The 18,504-nt window shown below is 37.8% G+C and overlaps 1 protein-coding gene across 15 annotated transcripts in view; it reads right to left on the bottom strand.

Annotated features, from left to right (window-relative positions):
- TRDN (triadin) overlaps positions 1 to 18,504 on the bottom strand; it is a 231,443-nt gene that overhangs the window by 87,200 nt on the left and 125,739 nt on the right. For all 15 annotated transcript variants that reach the window (XM_082276583.1, XM_082276584.1, XM_082276586.1 and 12 more), the window contains 2 exons: positions 9,342 to 9,377; positions 6,041 to 6,094 (listed from right to left, as the gene is read on the bottom strand). In XM_082276583.1, the coding sequence (XP_082132709.1) occupies positions 6,041 to 6,094; positions 9,342 to 9,377 (90 nt within the window). The remainder of the gene's footprint in view (positions 1 to 6,040; positions 6,095 to 9,341; positions 9,378 to 18,504) is intronic.

Genomic DNA, 18,504 nt, shown 5'->3' with positions numbered 1-18,504 from the left:
GTAACAATATCCATAGTGTATGTGATAGTCTGGATTCAAAAAAGCTTAAGCATGCCCTTGAATGCTTTGCTAACTCAAGATGGAGTTAACGATATGTTAAATCCTTGTTGAAATTGGGCCCAATTCTAGCCAAAAATGCACTTAAATCACGAAACAAGTTCAGGGCTATGAAAATTTGTCAGCCTCAGAACAAAGCACCTTAAAATGCCTTTTCTGTAAAGAGTGGACACTTCTATAATCCTTTGAGCTCTGATTTTTTAATAGCCCTTAACTTGACCCTCTTTTATTTTCATTATTGTTACTTTCATGTGTGAAAAAAAACACTTTTGTAGTTAACTTGCTCCCCCTGCCTTGCTCTTAAAGTAGTGCTGTCTTTGTGTTAGCAATACAAAAGTACTTTCATGTGTAGCAAATATCTGGTAATAAAAAAAGAAACAAGACTGCATTTATGGCACAAGTGTCTTCACAGACACTGTGATTGGAAAGGAAGTATTGGAAATTATTTTAACTCGATATTATCCTGAAACAGAGAATACTCCAAGGAAAGTATAAAGGCAAAATAATGTGCCAAGCTATGAGACTGGACATTTCAACATCCTAGCAAAAGTAGTAAAAATGTCATGGATTTTAGGCCATTTACTCAAAAACATTTAAAAAAATTGGTGAATAAAAACTGGATTTCAGATTAGAAAACTTAGTGTAAAAATAAGCTATTTCATGCTCTATTTAAATAAATCCTATATGTAAAGAATTCATGTCTTTAAAGTAAAATCTTCTAACATCACAAAATTCTTCCCCTTTCAGGACATCATCTATTGTGAAATAAGTCAAGAATTCATTTTTCCTTTCCCATTCAGAGTTAGATAATGACTCATCTTACATAATCCTGTGGACAATTTAAGACATCCTGTTCTGTAATATTTTCTCAGACTTCAACGGGGATGAAAATGTCAGCGGGTTGAAATGAGTTGTGGAATACATCTCCATCCACATAACAGATTCCTGCAGATATTAAGTGGCTGAGTGATGGACTACTGCAACAGCAACAAGGTTTTAGCTGCTGAAGATACAGTGCATTCCTGGCACACCAGGAGCAGAGTCAGGTCTGAGGCTTCAACAAAGCCTAGTGGAAGAACCCTAGGACAAACAGGTGAGGACCAAGAACCAGTTTCTCCTGTCCTTTGGATTTTTGCTGGGGACTGAGGTCAGATAATTTCCAGATATTGTGCAAAAACAGGCAAGCCTGGAACCATCCCATTGAAACCAGAAAGAAAATTACTAACTCAGAGAAGATATGATATTTAACTTCCCAAAGAGCTAAGGAGGGACAGAGGAAGAATTATGCTAAGATGGACTGCAAAGAAAACCTTGGTGATCAGAAGGACTACGGAATGATCCTGGATCTAAATACAAGGACCCTGAGCAGCAGTATTAACACAGGTAGGGCTTCATTATTTTATTTACTGCTGCATAAACACCTGCTTCACCTGAGTGAAGATTTATTTTGTACAAAAATAAACTGCATAGCTTGTCCTTATGCATTCAGTAAGTTACCTCTAACATTTGTCCCCAAAGAGTTAGACTGTAAACTTGGAATATAAGCCCTGAGAATGGCTGTGCTTATGTTCTGAAAAAGTCTGAGGGAGTTAACTTCAGAGAATGGAAAATTGAACTGTCTACTCCAGCTACCAGAACAATTTTCTTGGTAACATACATATGGCAGAAATACATGCAGAGATGCTCTCACCAGGTTCAGTGGCTGCTTATAAAGAGAAATTTCAGGGCACATAGAGGCACTCAGACATAAGATCCTGAAGAGATTGCAGGATGGCAAACTTTACTATGTCCATACACAGTGAGCAAGAGAGGCTCCTTTTCCTGTTTCCAAAGGTACTTACAGGGGGTGTGTAACATAAACTTCACCTTGAGTTTTGAATTCTCTCCTCTTGGACTGACTACACAAGAAGATATATGACTACACATACCTACACAAGATGAGAATACATAGTTTGATAGATGATGCAGAGGGTGTGGGGCTGTTGATGCCTTGAAGTGGCTACCTGAAAACAGAGGCTAGACAAGATTAAGAGAATAAAAGCATGTATTTATTTGAAGGGCCTTCAAAGGTACATCCTGGGCAGTCAAAAGCCTCCAAGGGGCTCCACCCAAGATGGACACTGGGTCACACGTTTTTCACACTTTTGTAAGTTTGGTTCATTTGCATATCGGGGTTAATTCTCCAATTATAATTTCAAGTAGTGATGTAATTACCCCAAGTTTGATCCCCCTGTCCAGAGGCTAAATGTACATATTTCAAGGCCTGGGACAAAAAGGTGTCCTTGAGTTCAGGCCCAGAGAGGGTTTGTTGCGTCTAACCAGAATGGGAGAACAGTAGCTAACAGGCTATATGGAGTTTCATACTAGGCAATACAGGATCTGAAAAATATAAAAGCTAAAACCTAAGGTATCACTGCGAGTAAAATACATCCCTGATGTGTGACTTGGGACCTGAGTCTGAGAAACCTGACAAACAATCCATGATAAGTTTGCCTGTTCCACGTGTTGCTAAATCATTCAATAGACATGCTGAATTTTATTAATCTTCTGTAGCAGGTATATGGTTATAGCTTTCTTTCTATGTACTTGTGTCCTACAGGGGATAATTAAAAGACAATCAACAAGCCAGCTGCTTGATAAACTTTTTCCACCTTTCGAAGTATACCTACTGTCCCATAGACTTTTGGGTTTATTTCCTTTTTATGTAGAGTAAAACTGGTTATACCTTATGGTAATAGCTTTCCTAATGCCATTTTAGTTACAATCGTTTATCTTGAACTAAGAATTAAAATAACTTCCCTGCTACATAAGTACTGCCCATTACCAGTAACACCTGCAGTTCTTCTGCATTAGGCAGAATGATCTGAACCTATACAATCCATCCTCTAACCAAGTTCTTCAGTATAGCCTGCATTCTAATATTCTGTACTTACCCCATGAACCCATTTCTTATATAATTTCCTACATAATGTCTTCTTCCTGCTTCCTACAAACAGTGGAAAGATTGGTGGCATAATAAAGTAATAATAATTCTAGCACCACTGGCAGTCAGTTTGGGAGATTGGATGCAGCTGACATCTGAGCACTTATAAATAGCTATTGTCTGTCATACTTATTTTATTCTTTCTGGATCCAGACTAAATTTTCTTGATTTTCAAGGGGGAAATTGTGCTCAAAAAGAGTTTCTGTTGTGAACCCAAAGCAAGCAATGAATATGATTTTTTTTGTTTTTTGCATGTGTGTGGAGAGGAAGATGGGGAAAATTAAGCAATAAAACCCAGTAATTAGGCAGTTAAGTGACAGTACAAAATCCGTTAAAAGTACTGTACAATTAAATTAAAAATTTCAAGACCATTCCAGGGAAATTCTAAGTAGCAATTAGGATTTAATTTTTGCAGTGTTGGAAAGAGTTAGGATTGATTTTTAATTCAGAAAAAATATCATAGGAAAGCACTGTCACTGGTACTTAGAGAAGGTGCAGGAGTCTTGCCTATGAATTGAGGCCATCTCCTGAGAGGGACGCACGGATGAGCTGTTCTCATCCCTCTCCCTAGCTAAGAGAGTGCATGAGGTCAGTGGCACTGAGGCTCCTTGCTGCCTGCCAGGGAACACAATGACCCTCCTGCTAATTTAGCTGGAAACGCTCTCTGCATGGTTTGAGCCTGTGCTCCCTTCCCTGTCCTGCACCGCCACACGCTTGCTTTTCCCACAGTGACAAAACAGACTCAGCAAACTTACTAAACCGAGGTGTGATGACTCTGCCCCACCAGTGAGAGCTGGAATACTCATCCAGCAGAATTAGCTACAGCTGAAGGGCATGATAAAGATTGAGGTGTGAGGCTCCAAAGCGATGGGGATGAGATGGAGTTTTCCATCTCAGCTCTCTGTCCTGATAAAGGATGTCAGGATGAGGCAGTTGACCACCTACATCCTGGCTCTTAGAAACCCTTCAGAGAGAGCCTGCTGGGCCCAGCACACATGGGGTGCCTGAGGAATTCCTGTGAAAGAAACCTGTGCCACTTCTCAGGGAAAAAGGACAGACATATTTTGTAAGGGTAGGTCACTCTCAGACCCATCCTGCTGACACAGCTGGGGAGACAATGTACTGTGCAGAAAAAAGAGGACATGGCAGCAGGATTTGGGATGGGGACAACATAAAGCAGGGTAATTGAGGAAGACATGTAACAAAATATCTTCAACTCTGATTTTTCCCTATAGAACAGTATCACTTGCATATAGCTATGAAACTATTCTGCTTTACAGCCAAATTCTTGTGGTCTCAAGCCCAGTTTCTGATGACTGTCAGAGAGGTGATTTTTTCCAGTTAGAGAAAACTGGAAATGTTTGAAAATATCCACTTTCAAAATTAAGTAATGCAAATTTTTTGAGGCTGGTTTCCTAGAGCAGCTGTCAGCTTGCAGATCCAGAAGTTCTCACAGACTTCCAAACTCCACTTTCTTTGCTTTCTCTGTGTACACATACATATATGGAGATAAAAATAGTGCATGTTGAATTAGGCAGGGATTTCTTAACCAGTGACATTAAGATCAGGAACATATGTGATGTAGACGCACTGTAAGATGACCAGCTGTGCTCTCAGTCTGCTCAGTCTGTTAAGAGGAGTAAACCTTCAGCTTTAGGCGTTCTTGGTACAGGTTGTGATGTAACAAGATATGTGGACGAAAATTAAATATGAAATTGGGTAATGTATTTAATTTACTGTGCTAATAGGCAACAGTCTACTTATGATGTTGGCAAACAAGCATATTTAATATTTTGTTATGGTGAGTTATTTTAGGTGGTAAATTAATTTTCCGAAAACTGAAGGGGAAGTGAAAATGTAGAACTCAAAGCCTACTGCTCTTTATAGTTTTTAAGGCAAACTAGATATTTAGAAAAGTGTCAGAACAGACAAACTTATTTTATTTTTCCATAAGAAGCCATGCCAGTTTTCCCCCTTTCTTTATCTTAAGCAGATTACTGTCATCGTCATTCTTGCCAACAAGGAGACTCATTGGAATATTTTTCAAACATGAACACAAATATTGGATGCAAGCAGGTGGAATGAATTAATTATAAGCATATGGTTCTAACACAACGATTTCTACAGTGTACTGTTGAGACTTCTAAGGGTCTCGCCATACAACACACTTTGGCAACAAAGCTGCTTTAAGAAATTATCAGTGACATGAATATAAATGTGTGTGGAGCCAGACTTACTGAAATGATGGAGACTGAACACCCTGCCACACACACACACGTTCCTAGGACAGCTTTCAGCTGTAAGCCATGGCAATGGTGTGGTTTACACTGTTCCCCTAGTTGTGTTAGCAGATGTCAGACAAAGACAGCAGGCAGGGATGGGGAGCACTGGTGGGGAAATGGTGCTTCCTAGGCCAGTTTCACACAGTGCATTGTACAGCCACACAATGTGTGCTGTAATAGCCCACATCCACTGTGATTCCAGGCTACAAGTCCTTCTGTGGCAGAGACAACTTTTTTATAAAAAAAAATGTTTGCTTGTCTTTTCAGTGCATATTTATGATTATCTAAGAGCTTCATTTTGACAACATACTGTGAGAGCAGCACTTTGAAATATCAGATCCCCTTCTCAAAGGGCTCGAATACAACTTCACATGGAAATTAATTTCTGTATATATTGCTTTTAACATCAGTCTTTGCATTCAGATTAATTTTTTTGACCTCAAGCTCCGCAGAATGGCCCAATATGGCACCTCATAGACGCCATGAGAGGACAAGAAGGAAACATAACGTTAGAATTCAGTGCTAAATACTTTTTTTCTTAGCAAATATTTCACATACGAATTATCACAATGATTTAGAGCAAAACACACAAAAAAACCACCCCGACAACTAACATAAACCGCTGGCTTTTGTGCAATCCAGCAGATGGTGCTATGATGCAATAAACTGGTTCAAAAGAACAAGAAATATACTGCATGCAAACATTTTTCTCCTTTACCTGGTGCTGCTGCTTTTTTGATGGCTGGATTGGCTGCAGGAGCTTTCGCTGGCCCTTAAAAAAAAAAAAAAATTAAACCATTCATTACAAAGCATTATATCTTAAAAACCCCATAGAAATCTAAGAAAAGGCTTCCAGTGAAGAAGCCTGTAACAATTTTTTTAACTGAAGAGTTAAAGAGACTGCCCAAAGGGAGAAGAGCTGAGTTGTCTTCAATAAACTCAAAGGCAACAAGAGAATAACCAGCTGAAGGGCTAGTAAACTCTGGTTGTTTGGCACTGAATCACTTCTTTCAGCTTTTTCTGCTTAGTAATTCAGTATCTGTTGGCAAAGCAGAGGAAAGGAGGCATGCAGGGCTTTCAGCATGGCCTTGCCCCTCAGGCAGCTGTTGTGTGCTGGGAGCCTTTGCATTTGATCTTGCAGCTATGGGAGCAGCAAGTCCTGAACCAGCTTCTGTTAGGTGTTGAGGATTCAGTCTGGCAAATTTGCTAGTGGCACTTCAGGGGATCCCTCAGCAATTCAGAATGGCATCCTTTCCCCTAATCTAAAACTGGCCCTGGTTAGAAAAGGTGAAATTGGGCTGCTTTTGCAAAGTGCATCCACAGATGCGGCTGTACCAGGAATCTCTCTCCATCCTGAAGAATGGAGGACCATGAGGAGAACATCTTCATGTTTGATCCTGCAACCAAAAGAGCAATTGCTCTCCTAGAGGAGAAACACTCCCTCTTAGGCCATTAACTGTAGGTCTGTTCTTGGTCTTTTCATGAAGCATTTGCATTATACTCTGTTTGTTGGTAGAAGCTGTCCTTGCAGAATGAAGGTCCAAATGATGAATGGTATGTGCATCCCCAAGTGAATTCGGGGAATCTCAGACCCAAATAGAAGAAGCTAAGTAGCCTACTAGATTTATTTACTCTTTACTAGTATTTACTTAATCTCTTTTATCCACAGGAACTACCAAAACAGACTGTACTTAAATCACAATAATTTAACAAATATCCATAACCTAAACTCCACCAATGGTCATAAAGAATTTTTTCTATCAACTAGAAGGCCCTTTAAATTAAAATTCACATTCCATATCTTGAGAGGAAATAACTAATCATTTTAAGCACAAGCTGAATTACAGAATGCCAAAAAATGTTAGTTAATCCTTCACATCTGTCACTGTATTATTACAATGAAAATGAACATGGCTAAATCAGGAATGTAATTTTGAATCCTTCCCCTCCAGTCTTTTGAGAAGTTCATAAAAGATGCATCAGTTTGTCTTGTGAAACAGAATGGAAACAAAATATAGTTTGCATGTGTGGGATTGCTTTATTTCCATCCATTTAAAAGCCCACAGCAGATAATTATATCCTGACTTATTATCGTAGAATTGTAATTATTTGTGGTGCTCACCCCTCCTTCATGGAAATTTGTAGAAGACCTTGAAGAAATATTTACTTAGTATTACTTTTTTGCCTTTTTTTGCAGAAGTAAGAGATCCAACATGCGTGTTCCAGAAGTGTCAAATGGACTTAATACAAAATTGCAGGACTCTCATTTATCCCCTTCTGAGCTCTCAGCTAGGGCACGCTTGACAGTGAAACTTTTTTTTACTTTTTTTTCATAACATCTGTGAAAACGAACTGTTAGAATTCTTTTTGTTCTACAAAGATTTTGATTTTAGATATTTAATTTCTGAGCAACTACAATAATTTTGAGAAAAAATAAAATTAAGGATATGTTTGACTAAAAATTTCTGTAATTTCTGTAATTTTTGTATAACTTTTCAGTAGCATTGAAACAAAAGTGCCCAAAGTTTAAGCTGCCTTTTGCAAGAATATTGTTTTCAGTTTGTAATACACAAATTATTTAAGTGCTAATGATTCTGCACCTTTACATGAACTACTTTCATTCTGCAGATTTCACTCAGCAGATTACTCTCATGTGGTGGAGATGGGAAGTTTTACTGTGACAGCCGCTGGGGAATTCTCCCATGAAAGGAATCATAGAATGATTTTTGTCGAAGGGGGCCTTAAAGGTCATCTCTTTCCAACCTCCCTGCCAGGCAGGGACAACTTCCATGAGATTTAAAGTTGCTTAAAGTTCCATCCAGCCTGGTTTTGAACACTTCCAGGGATGGGACATCCACAGTTGTCTGGGCAACCTGTTCCAGTGCCTCACCACCCTCACAGTAAAGAATTTCTTCCTAATATCCAATCTAAACCTACTTTCAATTTAAAGCCATTATCCCTTGTCCTGTCATTGCATACCCTTGTGAGAAATACCTCTCCAGCTCTCCTGTAGGACCACTTTAGGCACTGGAAGGCTGCTCTGAGGAATTAGGTGTCCAAATTAATAGGTCCTTTAAGACATACTTGAAAACGGACACTTACGTCACTAGCAGATATTATTTGTAGAGTAAGTCTATGAAAAATTTTGTTAGCTATTTCTGCAAAATTTGCATAAGAACCCAATGCATAAGGTTTTTTTCATTGCCAAAATAAATCTTTTAATAAATTGGTGCAAAACTGAGGATGGCAGAAGATTGTTCTGTCATACAAGTCATGAAAGTTCGTACAGGGAGATGGGAGGCAGTGCACTCTTTAACTGTGAAGCTGAATCAGATTTCAAGGCCCCATACTTTTCTTAATTTTTCCTGTATACTGTACTTTCAGAACAGAATGTTGAGCAGATGAAGTCTTATCAAAGAAACTGTCTTACTGTCCTTACTGTGTTGAGGCATTGACACTTGTAAATTCGTAGAAAAGGAAGATGTAGGTGTCCCTTTTTAACCATGCTATGTTCTCAGGGCATTTTTTGGCTATTTTTTTGGAAGAGCAAAACTCCCAACTCTCTTCAGCCCCAGAAGTGTCTCTGTTGGAACCAGAGGTACCTAGACAGGCAGAGCCCTTGTTTTGCATTTGTGAAGATAAATTTGGGGTTTCTCAGCATGTTGAACTCTGAGTCTTCCCAACCTTTTTATGAAAATTACTGCTACTGAGATCACATTCAGCTGAGACCTCAATTTGACATTTCCTCCCCTATGAAACCTTTGTTTTTGAAGACAGTGATAGGAAAGAGGAGAAGGAAAAACTGTCAGTCACAAAGAGGAGTGTGCAATTAGAAGTAGGATAAGAATGGATTTAGAAAGTAGGAGGCAGCTGAAGTCTAAACATGTCATTTTTCAATTATAAACAGTGTAGCTACTCTCTTCTTTGTATTTTCAACAACTCAATAACTATTATTTTTGGATTAATGAAATGCACTTTTTGAAACTGTATGGCATATTAAAGAGATAGTAGTTTCTTACTTTTGAGTTCTTTGGACACGGCAGCTTCTTTTTTATCTGTAAGAGAAAAAAACCCAAACACACGTATAAAAAAATAGGAAGGATAAAGGTAGACAGAAAATTTCAGCATGTGCTTTAGAGATGAAACAGCTTATTTGCTGTAAAGTGCATTGGAATGATACAGATTCATTTCACTTCTGTTTGTTTCATGGTACAGTGGAACTAATTTAACCCTAAGTGTAAACACAGGAAAGCCTGTGTGACCCTGAACACTCGTTTAATTTTGGTCTGGTAATAGATGAGGTTTGGCATGTGATTGAGTTACCATGGCTTATATGTAATAGCTGAGCTATGGTTGCTCACCATGTGCACGTTGTCAGGCTGCAGAAACACAAGGGAGGATGTGCCAGCAGCCTAAGTACGGGGACGTAATGAAAGCCACCCTCTTCCTGCAATTGTTGACAATCACACAGGCCTAGTTTGGTCAATTTTCCACCTAACACCTTTTGAACCTGGAAAAACTCAGTCCTACATATGGTCCATACAGGCAAAATCTGTCCCTGGTCGACTTGAATAAAATTGAAATGACTTAGCTGTATCAACATGCAGCATGGCCAAGCAATCTACCAGGAAGGCTTAACTAGGCTGTTCACTCTCACCTTCACTTAAGGTGAGATTTTTTGCAACTTTTTGGTGGGACCTTTTTTTTTGATGGCTGAGAGATCTGGAATCTTTACTAAGGTGATATAAGTGTGCAGAAATACTCAGGGAGGGCTCCTCTCTCCGTTATAATTCTTGGTGCTGTTCTACTTCAGGGCTTTTAACTGGGTACAAAAACCACCCATTTTTAGAAACATACTTGGTGCCTCATATGGCTTTTTCATTAGTCCCACCTGTACAACCAAGAAAATATTCATGGGGATCCTGTGAGACAGGAGCAAATGGATGCATAGAGTAGTGGTAGAAGGTACTCCCCCAGATGGTTATGAGGAAATTAACATCCTCCCTAATAAGCTATAATGTGCCTGTAATACAGGCAGGATAAGGCTTATGTCCACAACATATATGAATGATAAATGAATTGTGCTCTTAAATGCTAATACAAGAAATACTTCAGGGCAGAAGCTGTCAAATTAAGTTACTTGCAAACCCAAGACTATGCCATTACTGCTTATAATACAAAGCTGCTTCTGTTTCTGTTGCTTTCTAAATTGCCGTGGAGAAGCTGATATAAGGTAATGCAAATGACTGCCAAGTAGTCTAATAAAAAAATCTTGAAAAATTCGGAAGAAAATATATTTCTACTTGGGTGATATGCTGCTCTGAACTGAAATATTTCTGGGTTAATCCTCTGCTTCCACTAACTCTCTGTGAAAGCATGTTCTGCAGGCATTACTTCAAAGTATGATAATTACCACATTTAGATGAAATTAATCATGAACCAGCTTGCAGCCACGTTATCTGGCTAAGGAGCCTATTGAAGCCTTCAAGATGTGCCTATTAGTTGCCAGATATGGAAATTTTTAAAGGTATATATTGCAGCGATATGAATCATTTATCACAATAATCTCCTATTGCTAGAGGTTATAAAAAAAAATAAATTGACAGCATCATTTACAATAAAAGACTGGCTCTAAATAAAGCCCTCAAGTTCTTTATTTCCTTTTTTATATAAGTTGCCATTTATTAGGGCAACATACTTTCATGTATTTTAAACCCATAATTTATTTTGAAAGAATCAATGTGTTTTCCCATCATCTGAAATATATAACATATAGTAAATAGCTGGACAATATTTCCAGTAAGAAAATCTTATAATTTGGGGGATTTTTCTGTATTTTTTTTGTTGTTTTTAAAGTGCAGAAAATATACTAATAATTTATTCCAATAGCACATATTAATATGAAAATAAATAGCTTTAGGATATTCTTTAAAGCCAAAGTGTCTCACATTTGATTTCTAAAGCCATATTTATCCAGCTGGGCTGGAGTGATTTATAGAAAACTGTCCAGAGTAGGTTGTGTAGGACCTTGAACCATAGAAGTACCTTTGAAAATATACAGCATTTACATCTACACACTTCAATGAAATAAATTACCTAGTTGCAAAGAAATTAACAACTAGTAGATCTTACAGAAGGAGGCAAAACTGATCAGGACTTCTGAAGTCCCCAAATATGGTTACCTGCTGTAAGGCACAATTTACACATAACTTATCAACTCAAAGGAAAACAACACCAAAAATGAATTGACCAATTAATTATGTTAGTGCAATTTGAGACAATGGGAAATTTGTCTCATTCTTTTTTGCTTTGCATGGGTCTAGGGTTTAACTTTTAAACTATGGGAGTGTGTTTGTGAACATAGCCTATATGAAGTCAGGTTTTAATATTCATTATGTCTTTTTCTTAAATACAACAGCAATATGTACTGTTGTTTCTTTGTGGGTATGTTAGTTAAGAAGAGGAATTTCCTAAAAAAATTTCTTCAGAAAGTTTTTAAGACATGTTTGATATTTAGGTCTTCTTAAATGGCTCCTGTAAACCACCCAAATACTGTGCAATTCAAAGATTTGGGTACTTCTGACAACCCTATCCATCACCTTTTCTTGAAAAAACCTGTAACACACTTTAAAAGGCTAAGCTGATGAAATAATTCATCATTTGTGGAGCACTGTGAAGCACCCTTTTCTTTTTAACAGTTATTCTCCAGAGGTATTTGAAGACAATTGTATTCTGGTCTGTATTCTCAAAAAGTAAACATGTTTGTACAAGCTCTCCTCAGGTGAATGAACAGGTTTTTCTTCTATTGACTCTTGTGAAAGACTAAAGTACAGTAATACTTAAAAAATTATTTTAGTAAAAACCACCAAATATTTAAACAAATATGATCTGACTTTGTTCTTATCTCTACAGGCTAGAATGATCAATTTTGAATTCAAACTAGGAATGAGTATTTGGCAGCCAGCACAGATGTATCTCAGTAGAATAGCAAAGAAATATAGTAGAACAGTATTTTATTTTTTTGCCTCTTTTTAGCACATACCTTGATCTTTTCCTCAGGCCTCCATCAGCATTCTTTTGAAGTAAACTACCAGTACACAGTAACTACAAATGACATCTGAACTACACATGGGGCAAGAAAAAAAAATCCCTCTAAGCTTATATAGTGCCTTTCATGGCAGTGAGTCCCTAGGAGGTTGGTAATAAGCTATTAGACAAGGATGCCCCAGTGCTCTGGTACAGAGTTTGGTTGTTTGAGTTTAAACAAACTTCCAAAATGGAATATTTCAAACAACGTTCTGAAGTGAATTCCAGATCTGGTGTTCACAAAACTTTTACACCTTTGTAACAATGGATTTATAATACAGTGCACATTGTACATTTCAGAACAGGAGATCTTCAGCAGCTACATCCAACCTACAATTTTGATAACTAAAAGGAAGTTCTGTGAAAAAATGGATTTCAAATTGTACTCTCTTGAAAGGCTTCTCTGTGCCTTTTTTCCCAGAAATCTCTCTCTCAAACATACATGAAGGTATTAAAATTTTTTAAAGTATAATTCAGATCAATTAATATTTCAGAAATAGTATATTAATAGCTTGGATAATTATGCAGCATGTTAAAATACCTAGCTAAACCTCCTCTTAGTATTAGAAACATTGTTGTATATGTCATATCTTAAACAACCTTTCTATCTGGAAGCTTACCAAAGAACATGATGGCAATATCGGATTTGAAAACAGAAACTAATTTCAACATCAGTGGGCAACCACAGTGTCCAACTTGAATGGTACCTAATATCCTAATCAAACATGGTGTAACCCAATAGATTCCTCTATGGCTGATCTGGACTAAGTACCAGGATCCTGGGGGATTACTAGAGGCCTCTGGAAGATATGATTCACTGAATCAAAAACTAAAGAAAAAACTAAAATGTTAAGCAGTTGCTAAAGGAGGAATTCTCACCCGAAACCTCAGCTAACACTACTTTCTCTGTTTTTACCTGATGACCACATACTAGAATGGATGCAATCAAACCCCTCTGACTGGCTAATGGTCTACACATACCCACAGAAAATAGGTTGTGTGATGAAAATGCCTCACACAACGTGACCATTCTCCAAGCAGAATGTTCCTAATGAGACTCACAGAAAGTTTGCTTCATTTCTTGGTTCTCACTGTTTATTTTGGCATAGCTATTCAATTCATCTTGTGATTAAAAGTGGGAGAATAGAAAGAGAAGAGGGCAGAAAAATGAACAGAAACTTCAAGAATCAGAAAGAACTGTGTTGAAAATACAAATAATATTTTCCAGTGCTTTGAAGTCAGAACTGTGTTGGTTTTTCAGAACTAAAACCAAAAACTCCTGGCTGTTATTACCGACCAAAGCACAATCAATTGAGTGCATGCTTTGGGAGCTTGGTGCTGGCTTTGCAAGTACAATGCAATAGGAGAGCTTTCATGACACTGCACCTTACAAGTATGACAGGTAAGGTTCCCTTTGCTGCCCTGAACAAGGGCTGACTGGAAATAAAAATGGTAGCAGGTGGCATCTGATGGCTGAAAACTTCCATCATGTGAATAGAAAGCATAATTAAAGTCGCCTAGAGACCAGTCTCACTACAGTCTGCTCCCAAGCTAGCAGACATACCAGAACTTAGAAACAATTTATTAAGTGGCACGATTTGCAGCTAATGTGATTTACAGTGGTAAAAGAGGAACACACTCCAGAGAGCTGAGGATTTTTCAAAATGAACTGCTGTTGAGCATATAGTAATTAAACAAGGATTTTCAAACTTCCTATTAAAATATACTGTGGTTTAACATTTCTTTTTTTTCATTTACTTGGAGATCTTAAAACTATTTTCTGCAACACAGTATTAATTTCAACCAATATTCCAACAATTCTGAGAAGTGTTCAACCCTGACATGTTTTTAAGAATGTCTTACTCAGTTGCTTTTTAATTTATATTATTTTTGATAATTTTTCACTTATTACATGGCATTATTGAAGTAATTTCTACCTTACTACATATAAAAGCTTTTGGGAGTATGTTTTTATTTTGATTTCGGTCACTTCTGAAACAGCAGGTACCTACATATAGGGGTGTTTTATCAGAATATCTACCCATTCTGTTGTAAAGTTTCCATTTTACAATAAAGATTTTAAAAATTTCATACAATATAGAAATAAAGAAATAATATTTCTTCTTCTTAGTGGACTTAAAATCCAGAAAGCCTCTGTCAACACTGCTCATACTAATTAATTAAATTTTTAACATGCCCAAGCCACTAAAATTTGACAGCATAAAAGAGCTGTTTAGAAATATTTCTCCCACATGCAAAGTTCTGTGTTTGGACCAACACTTGATTTTGTTCCCTGTCTTAATCACTGAGCATGGTATTGTCGTATGCTTTGTGACAATTACTGACAAAAACTCTTCTTGCCTTTCCAAAGCAACACTTCTTGGTGAGCATGAGAAAGGCATCTCACTGCACCAACGAGGCTGAAGTTGTGCACAAGGGAAAGTAAGGTGCAGTGCCACTACTGCTTCAGAGCTCTTCCTGACCCATTTCATGACAACAATAAACTCCCTGACCAGAGTTTAACTACCTTGCTTTGAGAATAATGGGAGTAACAGGGAAATTTATTGGCAGAGGCCAGTAAGCCTTGAATCCCAGACTGCAGGTTTTGCATTTATGTTTTGCCTGTAGAGATTTCCCCATGCAAAGTGAAGGGAAACTGCAGATGATGTTATTATAGCTGGGTAAAATGGGTAGATGCAGAGCTTCTGGATCTTAAAACCAAATTTCCTCAAGCACCATGAGACTGAACTATAATATAGAACTTTTAAAATGTACTGATAGCCGATGTGGCATGTAAAGGTGTTTGTATAAGGTAGGGCAATGAAAAAGGAGTTAGGTAACTAACATTTCTCTCTTGTTGATTACAATAGAAAATTGGTGATAGTCCTCTTAAATTTAGACAGATCATATTCCAGTGAAGCAGGTAAAACATGCAAACCTTTTCATCCATTCTCTGTGAAGGGTGCCTTCTCACCTCACCATTGTCTCTATTTCCTGTCCACTTCCAGTAGCAGGCTTTTTGATAGTTTATAAATTTCTTTGATGTCTCCAAGTCCCTTCTGATCACCAACCCTTTCAGGTGCTTCCCCTCTGCAATAAGCGTCTCCTTGAACCATCAGGTCTATCACCATTTGCAAAGCAGCACCATTATTCTGTGCAGCCAGTGAGTGCCTGCAAACCCTGATCACCAGAGCATCAGAAGCAGATAGCAACCTAAAGCTCCCAGAGCTTTCCAGTAAGTGTTTTGGCAATGGACATGGATGAAATACTAAATGTTACCTCAAACAGATTTCCCAAGATCATTAAAAAGGTTCACTCAATAGGGCAAAAACTAAAGCAAGTAGAGGAAGGATGTGAGCAGACAAGTGATTCAATTACAGTAAGAAAAAGCCTATTCTTGGGGAATGGCCTATTTCAAGTGTAATAGTGGTTCATGGTTCCACTAATTGGTGATTTCTCCTTTCTACTTTGTAATTGCTGGAATGGATTCAGTATCTCCTACTGCAGAGCAGGTAGAAACTTATTAATGTTAAATATATGCTCACGCATGAACAGTATCCTGGTTTGTATCAGAAATCCTGTGGCCAGAGAGACTAGGGCAGTGACCATCTCTCTGTACTCGGCACTGGTGAGGCTGCACCTCAAATCCTCTCACCAGTTTTTGGCCCCTTGCTTCTAAGAAATCATTGAGGGACTGGAGTGAGTCCAAAGAAGAGCAATGGAGTGGGTGACGGGACTGAACTACAAGCCCTATGAGGAGCAGCTGAGTGACTTGGGGTGGTTTAACCTTGAGAAAAGGAGGCTCTGGGGAGAACTAATGGCTCTCTCTACAAGTACCTGAAAGGAGGTAGTAGTGAGATGGGGATTGGCCTCTTCCCCCAGGTAACAAGCAGTAGGACAAGAGGAAATGGCCTCAAGTTGTGCCAGAGGATGTTTGTATTGGATATAAGGGAAAATTTCTTTGCAGAAAGGGTGCTCAAGCATTGGAAGAGGCTGCCCAGGGAAATAGTTAAGTCATCATCCCTGGAAGTATTTAAAGTGTATGTATGTCACTTGGAGACATGGTTTTGTGGTGGACTTGGCAGCGATGGGTTTAAGCTTGGACTCAATAAGCTTAAAGGTCTTTTACAGCCTAAAAGGTTCTATGCTCCTATATTACCTTCTGTGTTCATCAGGTATAGTTTAAAAAAGCAAAACTCAGGAGCCTGATATGAGATTACAGTCATCCACACACAGGAAGCTGTAAGTGCAGCTAATTACAGAAACTGCTGCCATTTAGGGAAAAGGTAATGGTATTTTATGTAGCAAATGTGGGTAAAAACATTAGTCCCTAAAACTTAGAAATTAAGAATTTTCCTGGAGTTTCCTGTCATTTGAATTAGTGTAAATATTATAAGAGATGAAAATTTTCTTCAGCATTTTTTATCTTTCTTTGAAACACCTTGGGGATACACTCTAAACTTTTCTTAATAAATCTTAGCACCGATACTTCTTGAATTATTCAGAAGAGAATTTTGGGTTAGAATAGGCTTTGTTAAGTGCATGTAAGCTATGCATCCTTGTGACATAATTTTTTGTACTTTTCAACACATTTGCATTTCTTTCTATCTGTTGGATAGATAGATAGATAGATAGATAGATAGATGGATGTACAGATGGTATCTATAGACATTATCACTAGGAAGAAGATATTTTCATATTTCTGAACACAGATGCAGTCAACATTCTCACTCTGTGAGAAGGGAGATCTTAAGTAATGGAGTGTCCATCTATTCATCTTTATAAGTGACACACTAATTACACTCCTGTAAGTGAGGCAGAATCTATGACAAAGCAACTTCATGCAGAACATACTGCAATCAAGATAAAAATCAATGCTTTTATAACTGCAATTGTGTATGGCTCTTCCATTAAAGAACATTTGCCTATTCTATTTTCCTAATCATTCAATAATATTTTATCTGACTTAGTCTCTCAGAGTTACATGTAGCAAACCCCAAAATTATCTCTGCTTCTTGAAAAACAGATCAGGAGAACACACAAGGCCATTGGAAACATTTACTGAAAGGTTAAACAATCATAACTAAAAGTGAAGTGTAAAGAATTATATTTTAAGTCAGAAATACCTCTGATCTATGAACCTTTCTAGGGGAAAGACACACAAGAGACTGAAGTATACTTCCAATTCAGTGAATGAATGTCTTTATCTAATATATGCTCATCAAAACTTAGTAAAAGCTTTTAAAGCTTCATTTGAAAGTCAAGAGAAAAAATACTTTTTAAGTGTAAAGCAAAAGAAAAGAAAGACAATCATCCTGATCTCAGACTCTGAAGAGTCCTCCTGACTTTAACTGTGAGTCAAGCCAAGAACTTCTCTATTTAGCAACAGCAGAAATTAGCACTGCATAGATATGTCATTTCAACCTGCTGGATGTATCTGTGCATGGACATTTAATATAGAATAATCATCCCAAATATCAGACCTGCTGACTCAGATACACATCTTATTTTGAGGGCATAGAACAGTTTTCCTTCATTAAAGAGATTAATTTTGCATTGTTTGAGGCATAGGCATATTCTAATCCTGTTATTTCTGGGTGTGACTGGAAAAATAAACATTACATTAATCTCCAGACCAGCATAAAGAGGGTTGAAGAAATAAATTAGATTCTTTAATTAAAACTATGCCACCCAGCTGCTTGCACAGCACAGGTAGCTCTTTCTACATATCTGAAAGTCCAAAGGCAAACTGTTTGTTTGGTTGCCTGTGTGGACTTTAGATTATTTATCACCTTCAAGCTTGACTATTTCTAGTATCACATCTCCCCAAAAAAGTTCTTTATTAGATTGACAATACAGTGCCAGAAGATGTTGTCTGTCAGACACAAAATTACTCCTATGTTTCACTCGAGGAAGGTTCTCTTGCCAACTCATCAAAAAGTAAGTGGTAGTGCAAACCCCAGCCTCCTCCCTTTTATCTGTATTTGTTAAAGGGTGGACATTACTAATTCTTTACCAACCAGATCTTACCAGCATCATTCACCATTTGCCTCTCTCATATCTCTCCCTACTTTGTGCAGTCAAAGATGGAAAAGA

The sequence above is a fragment of the Coloeus monedula genome (genome assembly GCF_965178545.1).
Source record: "Coloeus monedula genome assembly, chromosome: 2".
NCBI classification, from domain to species: domain Eukaryota; kingdom Metazoa; phylum Chordata; class Aves; order Passeriformes; family Corvidae; genus Coloeus; species Coloeus monedula.
The sequence above is the reverse complement of the archived record's forward strand: the minus strand, read 5'-3'. Positions and strand labels throughout refer to the sequence as shown.